This window comes from Argopecten irradians, chromosome 3, assembly GCF_041381155.1.
Source record: "Argopecten irradians isolate NY chromosome 3, Ai_NY, whole genome shotgun sequence".
Taxonomy (NCBI): Eukaryota; Metazoa; Mollusca; class Bivalvia; order Pectinida; family Pectinidae; genus Argopecten; species Argopecten irradians.
In genome coordinates, this window is record NC_091136.1 from 43,146,073 (window position 1) to 43,162,488 (window position 16,416).

The following is a 16,416-nucleotide window of genomic DNA, read 5'->3' on the forward strand; positions in this document are numbered from 1 at the left end:
ATGTATTTCAATGTCTTTCTTGTACAATCTACACGTAACTGCAACAAAATAAGATAACGAAATATGTCACAAACTTTTAAAGTTGTGTGATTTCTTCATTTACCTTTCGTCTTTTCAAAACGACAAACCGTAAGAGAAGTCTTCAAATGTTGTATTGTCAAGTTCATAACTTGCAATTTGATTCATTTAAAACAGCTTCATTATGTGTTGAAAGCTGCACTGATGTCCAGATTCCATGTTAGATTGAACATTCAAAATCAGTTTAATTTATTGGTGAAATTTCAACTACATGTGTTCTTTCTTTTCAGAGTGTTGGAATCATAATGAGGTACAAACCGTATAAAGCTAGTATATTAATAATCCGAAAAAAGGCCAAAATAAATTCAAAGTAAAATCAAAAATCATTTTTATGGAATATGTATTCAGCCACTATAGGGCCTTCCCCAGACCAAAATAACACTAACATCTAAGTCTTGGAAGGTCTGTACTAATTGATGCAAATTGCAACGGGAAAGTGTTCATTTCATCAATTAGACCCATTTCGCTATTTTTAAAAAGAATATCAGTAAAGAAACACGTACACCTGACTTCTAGACTAAGATATCAGTGATCTATACAGTGAGCATTTGTAAGACACAAAACCTATTCCTCTGTTCAGAATCACACACACGAGCTTAAATTGATCTTCAAAATGCAGAAACTCTGAATCGACAAAATTGTTCATACTGCCACGATATATCCGAACAATGCTCGGGAGCATTTGAATGAAAACCACATGAATTGCCTAGAACAAGGAAGCTTATCGATTCAATTTTACTCGAATTTCAAAGTTTTTTGTCTATAATAAAACCCCGTGATGTCAGGATCGGTAAATCATGACAACAAAATGTCATTCTGTTTTTGATTGGCCACTCGTAACCGCAGTAACCTCAGGATGTCAGGAAGTTTTTGATTGGCAAAGCATGCCTAATGCGGATGTCAAGAAGGTTCAAAGCAGAATGACAACTGTTCCTTTCATTCCAAATTCATATTTAGTATGTATGCTGTCAAGTTTTTTTAATAATTCTAACGAAATCATTTTTCATAATCTAAAGTTTGCTGCCATTTAAAAGTAGAAAAGTAGATAAGTATTCCGTGATCTGCCTTATAAATTAGTTTTTGACGTGCGTCCATAGATGCAGCATCAATTGTCCCTTACTTTGACGCTTTGTTTATAGGTGCTTTACTGTTTAATTGCATGTTGTAAAGAAGTCTCGGTATATGAATTCATTATCATCTGACTTCCTTTAAAAGAAAGACAAAACTCGTAAATCTTTCATATCTTTCATTTGAAAACATTACAAATAGCGGTCGTAACAGAACATCAAAGAATCACAGATTAACATGGGGTCACGGAAACTTACCGAGAAAACAAGACCATGTGATCGGGAAGGATAAGTTTCTGCCTTTTAAACGTCAGTCATGTTGACCTTGATTTCTAAAAGACTTATATTCGGAAGTAGTGACAAAATGACCACAAGGCATACCACCAAGTATATTTTCCAGTGAAAGCTAGCTCTTCCGGATCAACAATCACACAACTCAATGTGGAATTTGGCAAAAAAGCCCAATGATTTATGCAGGTTTTGCTAATCAAACGGTCTAAATTTTAATTTGGAAATATTCTGTCTGGATGGTTCCAAATATCCATGTAATTTGCGCCGTGTAAATTGGCAGTAAAAATTGCGGACGGTCAGCTTTGAACAAAATACTGCAAAACTCATTCGTCAGGAGTATAAGAATTCTAAGTTATTTCACCCATAAACGTGTTTAACAATTTGATAACTGGTCCGGAAAATACAGCCGATTGTCGTGGATATGACCAATAACTATAATTAATTAATATGCCTTTCTCACGGAAGTCCGAGGCAACATGCCAACAGAGTTAGACCATACTCCATACTTATTATTGGGTTAACTTTGAACTTTCTCCACACTTTTCTTTTTTACAACAGTCAACATGTCCACCTTTCTGTGTCATATTTGTGGCTGTGTTACTTTTGGTCGGAAATTCAATATCCAGACGTTGAAGATGTTATTATTTTCTAAAATCTACACTATGGCTTTTGATAAATGAGACCCACCCAAAACCTTTAAACGAGTTCATGACGTTACGTTAAACCATACCGCCAAATTACTGAATAAAGGACTTAATCCGGAAGTGTGTTGAAAACATTGCTATTTAATGTAAATGTTACACCTAAAAATCGTTTTTAAAAGTCCTGACTTATTGTAAAAGACTTCCTGGAGGTACATCCAACATACCAATTGGTCAATTGTAATTTTCATTCTTCAACTCTTTGTTGGCGTGACGTAAAATTGCTTTAAACAAACTAATTAAGTGATGACGTCATGCACTTCAGTGGGGGATCTTGTCCCCCCAAACGTGATGCAGCGGATGTCCCCAATGGGAGTGTATCTGTATACCATGTACATAGAAATGTACATTGCAGTGGTTGGCAGCGCCATGAAAATATATTTTGAACGCGTTGGTCCGAAAACACCGAATTCACCTCTAATTTCGGCAAATTAGACTTATAGTTACATTAACGATTTCATGTCAAGCATTTAAAAGAGTTAACAAGTGGTCATTGTTTGCGAAGTGTGAAAATTCGCTTTGTCATACCCAAGACTTAATGTGGTCGTATTACCCGGGTCTATATGTGGTATATGTTGTAATTTACAGTAAAGATTCCATCTATAGCTGGCCACAGAACAATGCACCCTAACAACGGACATGCCTGTCGACTTTTATCGTCCAATCTTTCTCACCACTGTATCAGGACCTCGGGAGGAAACACTACGGAAACATGACAGGTTTATGTTTATTAATTAGGTCAAAGATGATTGAATTTCATTTTAAATATCCCTAATATGGGTATTTTGTTTAATGTAGGGTGACTCTACGACATTACTAAAGAAACTCGACACATTTTAGCCAACGATTCCCTTTCTTTGACACAGCAAGGGGTACATGTTTGTAACTCACTGTATCAGACTTAGAGATACACAGAAGTGATCAAATCAAACTTCTACTTGTATATTTTCAGAAACGTTATCAGGGTATAAGGTTAAATATAGAACACGTGTATATGGTCCCGTATTTGCGGATCTTGTTCGGAGTAATTAAAAAATATATATAACAAGGCATAGTGATGAGATATTAAAATTGGTGTTGTGATAATATTGCGCAGATATTAATGAAATTCGATTGATATAATTGATTGGTCAATTACGATGTTTGACATAATTAGTCCCTCGACCTGTACCTAAACTACCTGAATAAATTTGACATACAAAATCCTATATTGTCGTTAAAAGTTATCTCACACAAGAAATAATAATAATAAAAAAAATTGGTATAAAAAAAAGTTATCTTACAGAATAAGCATTAGTGATCAACTGACAGATAGATAACAATATCCAGGTGTCATTAAAGTGAAATATCTGATAAGTTAGTACAAATCTTTTGACATAACTTTTTCTGTCATAGTAAAAATGGGATTTTAAAGCGCCACGTGGACAAATTGTACGGTATACATGTTTTTAACACAAATTGTGTAATTTATGACTTAGCGGTGATGAATGAAACGAAAAGAGCGACGAGAAGGAAACTTGCTCTTGACTCCCTAATCGAGTTTCTCACTTACACCTCTCTTCTCTTACATTAAATACTTAGACATAGTACACACCTACATGTAGTTATAGTAGTGATAGTACTAGAAACAAAGACTTCATACATTTCTATATCAGATAGAACACAATAAACAGAGGAGGGTGTGTGTCGGTTACTAGGCGAGTCCATTCACTTCAGGACAAGTGTGAGAAATGTGGTTCTGTAGTGAAATATATTTCAGAAATACGAAGCTGGAACTATGCTTGTAAAAGTATAGCCTTGATGTAACCTTGAGATAGAATATGATTAAACGATAAAGAAAAAGTCGTTAAATTTATTTTGTAATAACACAATAATTGAAAAGAAATTTGCTACAATAGTTACCACCAATATATTAGGTTTAAGAAAGCCAATCTCAATTCTTTAGAAATCAGTTTGATTATCAGTCAAACACCTTTCCTTACCAATTCTAGTCTATCGGAATTTCATTCTTTTACATGGTCTAGTGATATCTTGAACGCTCGTACATAAGTAACGAATAGGCTCACGTCAGTCTCTTCATTGTAACGTTTATAGGAGTGAAAAAAACGATTGCTTCATCACTCAGACATATACACATTTTCCTCACCTTCAGATATAGTCATCTTGTAGTAGCTGGTAGCTACCTCTCATTCAGGTTCACATACTTGTCCATTAATTATATTGAACGTGTCTATGTGGGGGTTACTCGGAAATCGTCCTCTGTATGATTGTCATTTCTGTGTACATTTACATTTTTACTTCTGATTCACTATGTAACATTACCAGAGACATATGGCAGAGCCGAAACAATGTACTGATGTACGAGATTCGGAGGCTGCAGTCTAATAATGTGCCACTAAAGTGGAAGGGAAAGCAACTCTAATCTGAGATCAGAATATTTGTTACAACATCGTCACAAATCGACTGACATGTTTAATAAACCTAACATTACAATGCATCTGCGCATGTTGGTAAATTATTAAAATATATGATCAATACTTTAAACCTGCCATGATATTTAATAGCTACAACCATAGTAAACACAGATTTACAACTTCCCGACGGAACACGTGTATAAGTCATATTTGACATGAGTTTACAAAATCAATAATGTGATATTACATCACTTCAGATTGATTTTTAGTATACGATAATTGAAAGCCAGTACCGTTTCATACGGTACCTTTAGATAAACAATCGACTGATACCGGACAAGTCATGTTATTTGGTGCGTCTCCTTAAACCATTGTTTAAAATGACCAGCTCACAATTATTAAGTTTTTTCCTATATAAATGATTCATGCAAAAGTGATTTTTTCCTTTAATAACAAGAAATAATCTGTAAAGGAAGAAAGTAAACAAACCAGACAAATTTATGTTAATTAGCTTGACAAGTTAATAAAGAGTTAATGCCGTAAACACAGCGTGGTCTATACCTCGTAGGTGGCGGTAAATAAGCCCCTCATTGTTAATGAGCGACCACGGGTAACGTGGTACACCTTTACCTATTCCGTATACTTACACTGTAATATTGTGGACGGCGAACAATGGCCAGTATGTAAAGTTAAAGGGACGTTTTACATTTCTGGGTAGATCTACTCCGGGTTTGTTCCATTAATAATTGGAAATTGATTTCGGAAGTGATTGTACTTATCCACGGGTCTATGTGTGGTTGTTGCTGTGTATGACATCTACAGGTGCGTATCGATGACCGATCAGATATCGATACTGATTGGTTTAGGTTCAGTGTCGACTTCGATCCCCATCAGTATGGACGGTCCAGCGAGGACTTGGATTTTAGTATAACGTTTGTGATATAATATATTGTGTGTGTAATGTTCTGTACATAGACAATAGGGATTTAACTGAGCATCTTTGATAGATATATAATAATTGGATTTAACAACTGTAAACGGTAAGTTTTGTCTTTATAGAATTATTTTTAGATATGTCAATATGATGTAGTGTAAAGAGAGGCCCATTCATCCCGTTATACAATATTTAGGTTACGCTGACAAATTTACCCGCTTATAATTATCAGAAAATATGCTAACCAAGTATCTATTTTTTTTCACGCAATGTACATGTATATATATACCATTTCACGAAACAATTAATACGATTCAATTTCTAGTGCATCCTTACCTTTATCCGTAATTTCTGGTCTGAAAAAGAAAAGCATATACTCTATATATTTAGTGTACTAAATGGACAAAGGTTGGAGATATATTAGTATTGGCAAATTACATTTAACAAGACTCCATTTATAATTTCATGAAATAGTTATCAACGTTGATTTATAGTTTGTTGAGACTAATGCTATTTAATAATACCAAGCAGTCATTCTATTTGATTTTGTTAATAAATCTCTCTTTCTTTTTCATCGGGTGACAATTAAGCAATATGGAGTCGGCAGCATGTGGGTCCTATTTATAAATTCTAATCCTCTTAAAACTTTCAAACTGAAGCTTACATTAAGTACAGAGTTAAATCAAATTTTTAAATCACTTTTTGTTTGTGGATAATGTTATAGAGTTAGCGCACAATATTTAATAAACATTATATTCGATCATCAGAAAGTCGATGGTTTCATCAGAAAGGGAAACACGAAATCTTACATAAATGATAAAGAAGATGATCAGTTTCACTAAGTTTTGTGAATGTTATACGATGTCATTCATAACCGTCAATGTGACATCCATCATTGAAAGTAGAGTGAAGTATTCACCGCCAATGTTTATAATACAAATTAAAAATTTTGTAGACAACAAAAAAGATCAATCACTACCTATACATACTTTTGTTAAAACATTGCTTAATAAGTGGTTTCAATAGCAAAACACATAACACTTAAACATATTTATGAGAAAAGCCCGCTCAGCTACTTCATCAGGGTATAGGTACACTGTACATCAAATCATATATGTCTCTTAAAATGAACAACTTTTACTCTTTGTTTATTGATATGTTTAAGACTGTAGGTGTAGGGATTTCATACATCTCTGATTATATTACAGCAAGGTCGTAAACTTCTTAATAATTAATATATTTGATAGCAAATGAAGCACATTAACGTATACCTGTCATTGGTTCAATCTGACAAGTGCCCTAATCTATAACTGTGCTTTATATCGGAAATAGAAAAATTACAAAATCTAATCTTTAAACACAAAGCCACGATTAATCGTGGATTAAAGGGGTTATTGGAAGATCAAGTACGCACTAAATATACGTCAGATACACGTAATCATCTACTGTACTTATTTATATATATAAAAAAATATGTTTAGAATCCAGAAGATGGACTAGGTGTATGTAGTTCATATTATTGTGAGTTCTGCGATTATAAATAAATACACAGTAAACACGTCTTGGCTAGACTATCAGATCAATACGACGAGCTTATATCAATATTCAATTTCAGTTGTTAAAATAATAAGGATAACAACTCAGCATAGTTACATTTGTTTTCAACATTTCCCAAGTACTATGCATTATGTGTGAATAACAACTTTTTTGTTCAACTCTCTTGCTACCTATTTCTTTAATTTGCTTAGCTATTTTTTTAAGTTGTCTATCAAGTATTAAAACAAATAAAGTGCATTTTACTTCATTTGCTATACCACAATTACAGTATAATTTCAAAAAAGAACACAAAACCTACGCGAGTTTCCTAAAAGTTCCGAACAACACTATTCCGCAATCCGTCCCGCGTTTTACTCACAAATGACCTTAGAATTATTTCCCTTTGAAGAGTGCGTCTGCTTCCGCAACTACAGTAAACCCGAAATATTGATATGGACATGCATTACCTAGGCGGTATTTATGCATATTCAGGCTGACGCATTGCTGAAAAACCTGTTACCCTCTTTATTGGAAACTTTTTGAAATAAGATTGCGATATTTCATGTAATAATTTTGACAAAACATGAAGAATATTATAGGCCCAGTGAAGGAGCTTTGTCAAGTTTGTGTTGAATCTTTTTATGTCAATTTTTTTTTATAGATTTTAGCAAGCGATCACTTCTGCAACACACACTGATTAATCTTATTTCCATGCGATCTTGTCATTCACTATGATTCGAGATATGTAAATAATTCGCATGAAAGGGAGGTTACTCACAAGAAAGAGGCCTTGGGGTAACTCGATCGTGGAAAAGGGGGATGGCTGGTGGATAGGGGAGATAACTCGATTATCTGGAAGGGACGATATTAATGATAGTCTTGTAGTAATATTGATATTGATTCAAGCAAAATTAATTGTTTAGGTCTTTTATATTTAAATTCTGGTCTCCTTTACATGTTATTGGTTTTAGTTTATCATTTTTGGAAAGTTAATTAAGATTAATTGATATTGCATTCAGTACTGTATTCAGTATAGATCCTCAAATTCTGCTTGTTGATATAAAAAACAGAGAATAACCTAGAGTTTTAATGTCACAGAACAACATGAATATTTACACATACACTGCATTAGATAAAAAAACCAACTAAAAACCTTTTCTTTAATAATTGGATTAATTATCTCCCCTTCATTAAATGCTAAATTTGTACTGCTCGCAACATGTGTTTCGGCTGGAAAATGTCGTTCACGCATTTCTCCCCAATTGAAATTTGAAAAGTTGGCAAGTGTGCTGGTAATAGATCTTTTTGAGAAAATCTGGTCTTTTTTCAGCTCAGTTTTGGTTTTTACATAGTACATGTATAATTGTACAGGCTTACATATGAAATGTGCTTTTTCATTTTTGAACTTTTTAACCATCTTAGATGCTTATTGAGTCAAATATGGTGTCTGCAGAAATGCAATTTGTTATATTTTATACAGATAATATGATTTTTTGTTGTTGTACAGTTTCTTGACCATAAAGATGGAAAAGGTGTTCCCCCTGTGGTTGCAGCTGTACAGCATCGACAGATAGATTTTGCCCGCCGTCTATTGGACTTAGGCGTAGATATCAACGCAACTGACCGCAGACTCAAACGGACTGCTTTACATTACGCCATCTCATCAAAACGTTTGGATTTATATGAACTTTTACTGAAGTAAGTGTATTTACAAAATATATATTGTTTACTATATATCAATGGCAGAATAAGGTATTAAGCATTGTATTTCTATGGGTACCTGTACTTCATGTACAATGTCACTTTTTAGTGACAATAATAAATCCTATCGCTTTACTTTGATATAAATTACAATTGATGAAACAAATGTTGCACGCAAGTTAATAATTTCACATTTGAAATTGATCGTACATGTGAAAAAATACACATACTGGGTACATCTCTACAATACCTTGGGTTGCACTGTTTGAAGTAAGACTTGTCTATCTTGCAGTTTTATTTGAATTTGATTCAATATCAATTCATATACAGCAGTATTTTTGGCCAAGCATAATAAACTTTTTATAACATTATAAACTTTCATAGGGGAGATATCTACAAACTATATAGAATGTCTATTAGTAGCCCAAGTTTGTCTAATCCAATATATTTCCGTACCGTGGTCCTAACAAAGAGAAGGTTGTGATGATGACCTTCTCTAACAAACAAGTTTACCTTAGAACATGCTTGCTGGTTAACTCTTAAAAGCGTTTATTGGTTTCACTAAAATATCAATTCCCTGTCAAGAAAATACCACAACTACTTTACTGGCTATTAAATAATGTTTTTTTCTTCATGGATAATGGTGAAACCAAAATATCGTTTAGAGGGTTATAACCATGTGGATAACTTGCCACTTGAATGATTATATTACATTGATATACTACCAAGTGATATCAAAGATCTGAGACTGAAATTGGTTAAGAAAAAGTAAGGTTCATCTATCGGAGAAGAAATAATAATCTTGACAAATATATATTAACTGCTATGATTTTTTTTGTATAAATAAGTGTTAAGGTCAGAAGCTGACATTTCTTGCTGTCATACCATTATAAAATTTGATAAAAAGTCTTGAGTTGCTTGAAATACTTAAATCCAGTACCAAAAGGAGTTGAATAATACCATGATCAATATTAAGCTTGCAGCATGAGGTGGTAGTATTTTTTTAAGTTAATCTCACGTAGTGATTACCAAAACAATGATTAGCTGCTAGTTGACAATCTGATGTGATAATATCTAATCATTTTGACACAGTATTAATTTGCTATAAAATGTAGTACTAGCTGAAGTAAAGTTGCCTCAATTTCAAAGACAAAGAGACCAAACATAATGTTGGAATAGGCAGAGATCCAATAATGTATCATCATGCAATTTACATATTGTGTTTTTAAGATGCTAAATTTACATTATATATGCACTTTTCTGATATCTAGACACAAAATCAAGGGTTGTAAAAACATTGAATTAGTTTTCAAAGCTTTGTTGCAATAAGTTAACATTCATTGGTTTATTCCAATAATTCCAGAAGATCAAGTTTTATATTTTCTAGTCATTATCACTTTTTCTTCAGTTGTATCTTATGAGCTAATGCATCGTGACATATTGATCTGTACAATGTACTGCTCATCCATAGCCATATTCCAGAGGTTGATTATTGGATAAGTATTTCCTGTGTCAATACTTGGTCATATAACTTCCCTTTTGAATGTGTCTCGATCTATATAAAGTTGATCTGTAGTTACACATTAGACCAGTTGATCCAGTCAGTGGTGTTGATGGTGACACAGAACCTGCCGTGTATACAAGGCATTGATTGGCTATAGTGATACCAGGACACCTTTGTTTACAGTATCCAAGGCGATGACACAACATCTGAACCTTGTTTATGGTGCAATAAAACATTCTGAAGAGCTGGACTGCTGATGTTGTCAGCATACAGCTCTACATGTCATTATCACACAATATTATAGACCTACCTTACTTTCTTTTATTGTAGAGAATGATAATCATAATGTCATATAGTTTGAGATAAAGGTCATACATGTGATACAGTTGATTGAAATTGATTTAATTAACCATTGACATCAACACTTAATGAAAATATTCAGAAATTAAGCGGGGATTGTGGAGGGAGTCAGAATGGGAAATTCTTTTCTATATTTTACATCATTTTGATAGATTCCCAAACTCTCAAAGAAGGATTGTTTGGTTTTATTTGAATGAATAGACACATTGTATACATCATATATGAGTGGAGGTTTAAAATTAGACCTGAGTCATATAACATAATAATTTTGTTTATATTAATTTGTTAGACCGTTTTCGATGAAAAAAAAGTTTACATGACTCTTTGTCATGCAAATTATAATTGATTTATAAGTATACTTAAAACATTATTGAATCTGTACACAATGTTGATCCACCAGGTATGAATTCAATTTCGGGATAACTTAACAGTCTGAAATGATACAGTATACCTTTTGTGTTCCTGTTTAGCTATAGTTCCTTATGCAACATAAACAAGCTAATACCTGCTTCAGTATTGGCAATAGACAAATCATTGTGTGAAAAGAAGAAAAACTATGGGGAGGTATGATATCAAATCTGTAAGTAAACAGGTGATTTATATATAAATACACTTTTTATAGAAAATGACCAGGTAGAAAGATGGTACTTTTCTCGTTAAAGACTGGTGGTACCTGGACAGATGAAAAGCACACCTAATCATTTACCTAAACAGGGCGCAATTGATTTTCTGCACTTTTAATAGTTTTTTTAACAATAAGACACCTTTTGTTTTTTGTAATCCTTCAATATAGACCCTATTTGAGAATGGTTCTAGCTGGTACAGTGTTGAGTGTTCAGAAAATTAGAAGGTAGTCATAAAATATGATTAAACCGACCGAATGTACAATATTTCTCATTGGTCACTAAGGGTTCAGAACAGTGCAGTTCTTCTTAATGGCTCTACCATGGCTCTACCATAGACAAATTCATTAAAGCTTTAGTGTTACCATATATGGATACAGATGTACATAATGTATGATGCAGAAATTATTGGGGATGCATGCCCATTTATAAAGGCCATAGAATAAATGCCCCTAGACAAATGTGCTGTATTGAAAATATCAGAAATGAGGTATTTATAGATTGCAGGATATACTGTATTCGACCAAATAAGTGACCCGGGCACTTAAATAATAAAAAAAAATGAGTGGTGCTTAATGAAAGCAAATTTGAATTACGCTCTTACAAATAAATGCATAACGTAAGCCATGTATATCATATTATGGCATAACGTAAGCCATGTATATCATATTATGGTCTAGATATAAGAAAAGTCAGATTGTGAATCATTGTTATCTGATCCCCTGTAGAGTAAATAAATTGTTTCCTGGTTGCCATTTGGATGTGCCAGGAATTATGGATATTAAATGTTTTGTATATTAGGTTGTATGATCTAATTATAGACTTTTTATACCATTTCCCCCAAAAAATGATTTTGACAATCATTGTTGATTTTGATTTAGTTGAAGAGAATTTAAATCATATAATGACTGTAAATATGAATGTTGACTCTAAGTCATACATGTACATGTATATTCAAAATACCAGTATAATGGTTATGCTTAATCTTTTCTTCTTAAATCCTTTGATCTGAATTTGTATAGGTAGAGGATCATTCACACATTGTACACATGATATATAGCATATATATTGTATCTGGTAAATTACTTATGTTTGCCAGGACTTCATTTTCATTCTACATTCTATTGTCATATTTAAAGTGAAAATGATAAGTGTTTTGTTAACGTTCATCATGTGGATGTTTCATGCCAGGCTTAAGTTACAGTTATTGGTTCATTATGAATAACTGAGGAATGAAAGCCTGAACTTTAAAGTATTAAATTCTTTGTGACTTATAAAATTAAATCAGCTTCAGTTTTGAGCCTTTTCAAATATTTATAAATAAAAAAACTATGAGAAGATGAGAATTGCTTTTGTATTATAAATGAATTAACAGTAAATATATTTCATCATGCTTCTGAGAATTAAACTAATCTGGATCCAGATTTCTAGACTACACTGATGACGGCTGATATTAATTATTTAGGGTACAGAATGGTTCAGGTGATGCTATGATGTATTTATTGGGAAATAACGAGAGGAGGCTTATTACACCTAGGGGACTCGACTACCTAAAGTAATCTGTTTATAGTTATTATGTCTATGTATAAGTTTCTGATGGAATATATTACAGCTAGCTTTGATGAGTCGACATGATATGATTGTTATTCTGTGATCTTATATTCATTTGGCAATTTTTAAACTAGAATAAAATAGCATGTAGGTACATGTATAAACACCATTTTGTTAGATGGTCAAGAATTCAAGATTCATTTACATTTAGACAACCTGTAATGGCTAGGTGAAGATTTAAATCAGATTCACTGTCAACATTTTATATTCAGATGATCTTTTGTCACACTCTGAGGTCGTTGTTTACAGATAACAGTAGTCTTTGTTATGACATTTTGTCAGACTGATGTTTAGAAAAGTTTATTGTTGATTGTAATGGTAGGACAGATTTGTTGTGAGGCCCATAGATATGAGTTAATTGAAATAGAAATCAGTAGAGAAATACATGGATATAATACAGTCCCATGAACTGAAAACACAAAACTCATCAATACCTTGAGCTTGGAGCCAATGTAACAAATTGAAGCACTGCATTGTAATGTGGAACTATATACATTCCAGGAAAGAGGTTCCAGGGGTCTACCTGGCATTGATTGGGGTATACAATGTATAAACCTATAGTCACTGTTTTATTAAAACTTCATACCGCTACCAGCATGTTCATGAATTACCGCTACCTGCATGTTCATGAATTATTATGTGGATTTTGCACCATCTAGAATTATAAGTATACAGTAATGTCATCTTGAGTTTAAGTAGGTCATATCTGTAACTCCAGATGAAATCTAAAATTCATTATGTCTTCTTAGCTAGGCGAGCAATACATTATCCCAATTCTGTTATACATTTCAAAACCTTTCCTCTGTCCTAGTAACTGGTTTTGTTAACATTCTCTCAGTGCTTGTCATTGAGTTAATCCGACTTCCTTAGTATTCATAAAAATGCTATACCCAAGAGGAGTTGCGCATTATTTATTGATAGATATTTTCTTGTTATCCGTTTAAAAATTCCTGGTGTTAAGTTCCAGTAGATCTCTCTTGATAACTCTAATTATCTATATATAAACTGCAACACACAAAGCCCCCCTCCCCCATCACAACAATAGAGATCCTTGAGAAAAAATATACTGGTATTTTTCAGAATTGATACATGGATTTGATTTGCTATTGATTGAGTAGGTTATGGTGTATTTGGGGGATACATGACAAGTACTAGATTGATGTACTAATATTGATTTAGATTGTATGTTACAATGGTGACAATGTATTAGATCTATATGATTGTGTATCCCATTAATGGAACTCTCTTTTATTCCCCAACAATGGCATCTATTAAAGACATCTGACAAATGCTTGAAACAAAAATTGATTGTATGGTACAATGTATAAACATTTGAGGTTTTTTCATGCCAACAAATTGACTGACTTTTGTCACAATACAATAGTGTACTGAGCACATTCATGTAGTCAATATTTCAGTATTGAAAAAATAATGAAGATTATTAAAACAAACCAAGAAAATGAATATGAATATTATATATTTTCAACTACAGCTATTTTTTTCATTGATTGATATAATACTCACACTTCTAGCTGGTCAGATATTGGTGACTCAATAACAAAAGGCACATAATTATGATATTTCATGATTGTCAACAAGGATTGGTGTTCATTTGGTTATATAGCTAAACATACACATGTACCTTCAAAAATGTACACAAAAAATAAGGTTTTGGCATAAAATCTAAAGTTATCGTATCTATATGTCCTTGTGACAACTGCTTTTCCCTGCAACACAGCATCAAGTTCAATAGATGTAGGTGAAATATTATAGTAGACTAGTATACAATTAAGAGAACGGGAGAAATGTATAATGATCAGCTGATAGATTTTCCGTGTTAGTATATGTAAATAGTGTGTTGGGAGCAGGACGGGAGCTTTGTTGGGTAATATTGATCCTGCTATGTACATTTTACACTAAAACGGCCGTCCTACCACAAGTCTCAATAGTCAGGTGTCTAAGGTAAAAACACTAATAGTGAAAGTACACACTTTCTTCAGCTTCAACAAGTGCTCATAACGATAGGACCACTATATCATAATAGTGTACAGACTGAACTGGATTTGAGAACGGGCAGTGATCATTGAATTTCGACCTGGTGAATTAAGGGTTTTAATCCTTTCAAATCCACAGGAGATCAGTTTAAATTGTGTGTTGGAAAATCCAGTGAAGAATCAGTGTTCGTTCATGTTGGACTCGGGTGTGTTAATTAAGATATATGGCATAATCCCATCATCATTTTGTACCTGTAACTGACATGGGAGTAATGGGTTTTATAATTACAAAATATCCCATCATGTCAGTCTGTTTCCAGTCGGCTAGGCCAGCCATAACACTAACAGGAATAGACGTTTACATGGATTTTGAAATCTGTGCTAATCACCCTCTCACACAATTCGGAACTGCTGATTAGTACTGCTGGCAGGTAATACCGTGGATTTTTGTTTTCATATAGCCTAGCAATTATATAATCTTATTAATTTGTTTTCATTTTAATCCCTCTAGGACATGCATCCTAACTATTTGTGAAAGTTATAAGCACATAGGACTTTTTTTTATCTTGTTTGTGATAAGTTTTTACATAATGTGAGCTGGAAATCAGAACTATAAACTGTAATATTTATATTAGTAATTGAGTAGGAAGGAGGGGAAAGACACAGTTGATCTTAAAATATTTTCTTGTTTTAAGCCTCCACCTCTGACTTTTTTGAAATCATTCACTTCTCAATTGTATAGCGTTCTTTAGTTTACTATTCAGAAATTAACAAGGGAAACAATTTCCATTAACAGTTCTTGTCAGTTATAAACATTATTTTCCTATAAGTAGAGACTTTATGATTAGGTTTAATACCTGATTTTCTTTTTGAAGAACATCTGAATTATGATATTTTGCTTTTGCATATCACAGAGTTATCTGCCTTTGCGTGTAGGTGTTGATTGTTACATAATGTTTTCGTGAGCTTTACATCATATTTTTCAGAGAAAGCAATATAATTTTTGCTCACAAAATAATAATGTCACAATCGATACCTTACCCACAATAACTCTGTAATATGCAAAGGCAGAATATGTAGGGTCACTGTCTTTTTGCAGTGCTTCTTTATTTTTAATTCACCATGTCCAGTCCATCCATTAACAATTGACTCTTTTTCATAAATGCTTATTGGAATTTAACCAAACTTGAATGATATCATCCCTCTGGGATGAGGACTCGAAATTATTCAAATATTTAAGCAGGACCATGAAAGGGACCTGAGGTATAGAGGGATCAAAAAAGATCAATTTGGCTATTTTCCTAAAACAATTAACTTCTACTCAGAAACTAGCAGATGACCATCACTCATATTTGCCTTGTTGCATATCTCTTTGTGATGAAAAAAAAAAAAAAAAAATGGTATAGATTTTTAGTTGAAATGACCCCAGGGGACTTGTAGAATGGAAATAAAAAGGGTCATTTTGGGTATTTTCTTACTAATGATTTCTTCTCTGAAACCATAGAAAATACCGTAGATATCACTAAAATTTGCATGGAAACATCCCTTTGGGTTGAAGTTTCAAAATTGTAGAAATGGTTGACCTAACCCTCTAGGCCCTGA

The 16,416-nt window shown here is 33.1% G+C and overlaps 1 protein-coding gene and 1 long non-coding RNA gene across 15 annotated transcripts in view; one reads left to right on the top strand and one right to left on the bottom strand.

The window, feature by feature from the left end:
- LOC138318683 (inversin-like) overlaps positions 1–16,416 on the top strand; it is a 69,036-nt gene that overhangs the window by 19,673 nt on the left and 32,947 nt on the right. For 11 of the 14 annotated variants that reach the window (XM_069261291.1, XM_069261292.1, XM_069261281.1 and 8 more), the window contains exon 2: positions 8,529–8,719. In XM_069261291.1, the coding sequence (XP_069117392.1) occupies positions 8,529–8,719 (191 nt within the window). Of the gene's footprint in view, positions 1–5,231; positions 5,374–5,405; positions 5,592–8,528; positions 8,720–14,781; positions 15,246–16,416 lie in introns of those variants that run through there. The other 3 variants (XM_069261294.1, XM_069261293.1, XM_069261295.1) reach the window with 3 other exon arrangements.
- The window catches only part of LOC138318685 (uncharacterized), a 57,715-nt gene that overhangs the window by 11,088 nt on the left and 30,211 nt on the right, over positions 1–16,416 (bottom strand). Inside the window, exon 3 of the long non-coding RNA XR_011207906.1 lies at positions 5,822–5,841. This is a non-coding gene — a long non-coding RNA (uncharacterized lncRNA). The remainder of the gene's footprint in view (positions 1–5,821; positions 5,842–16,416) is intronic.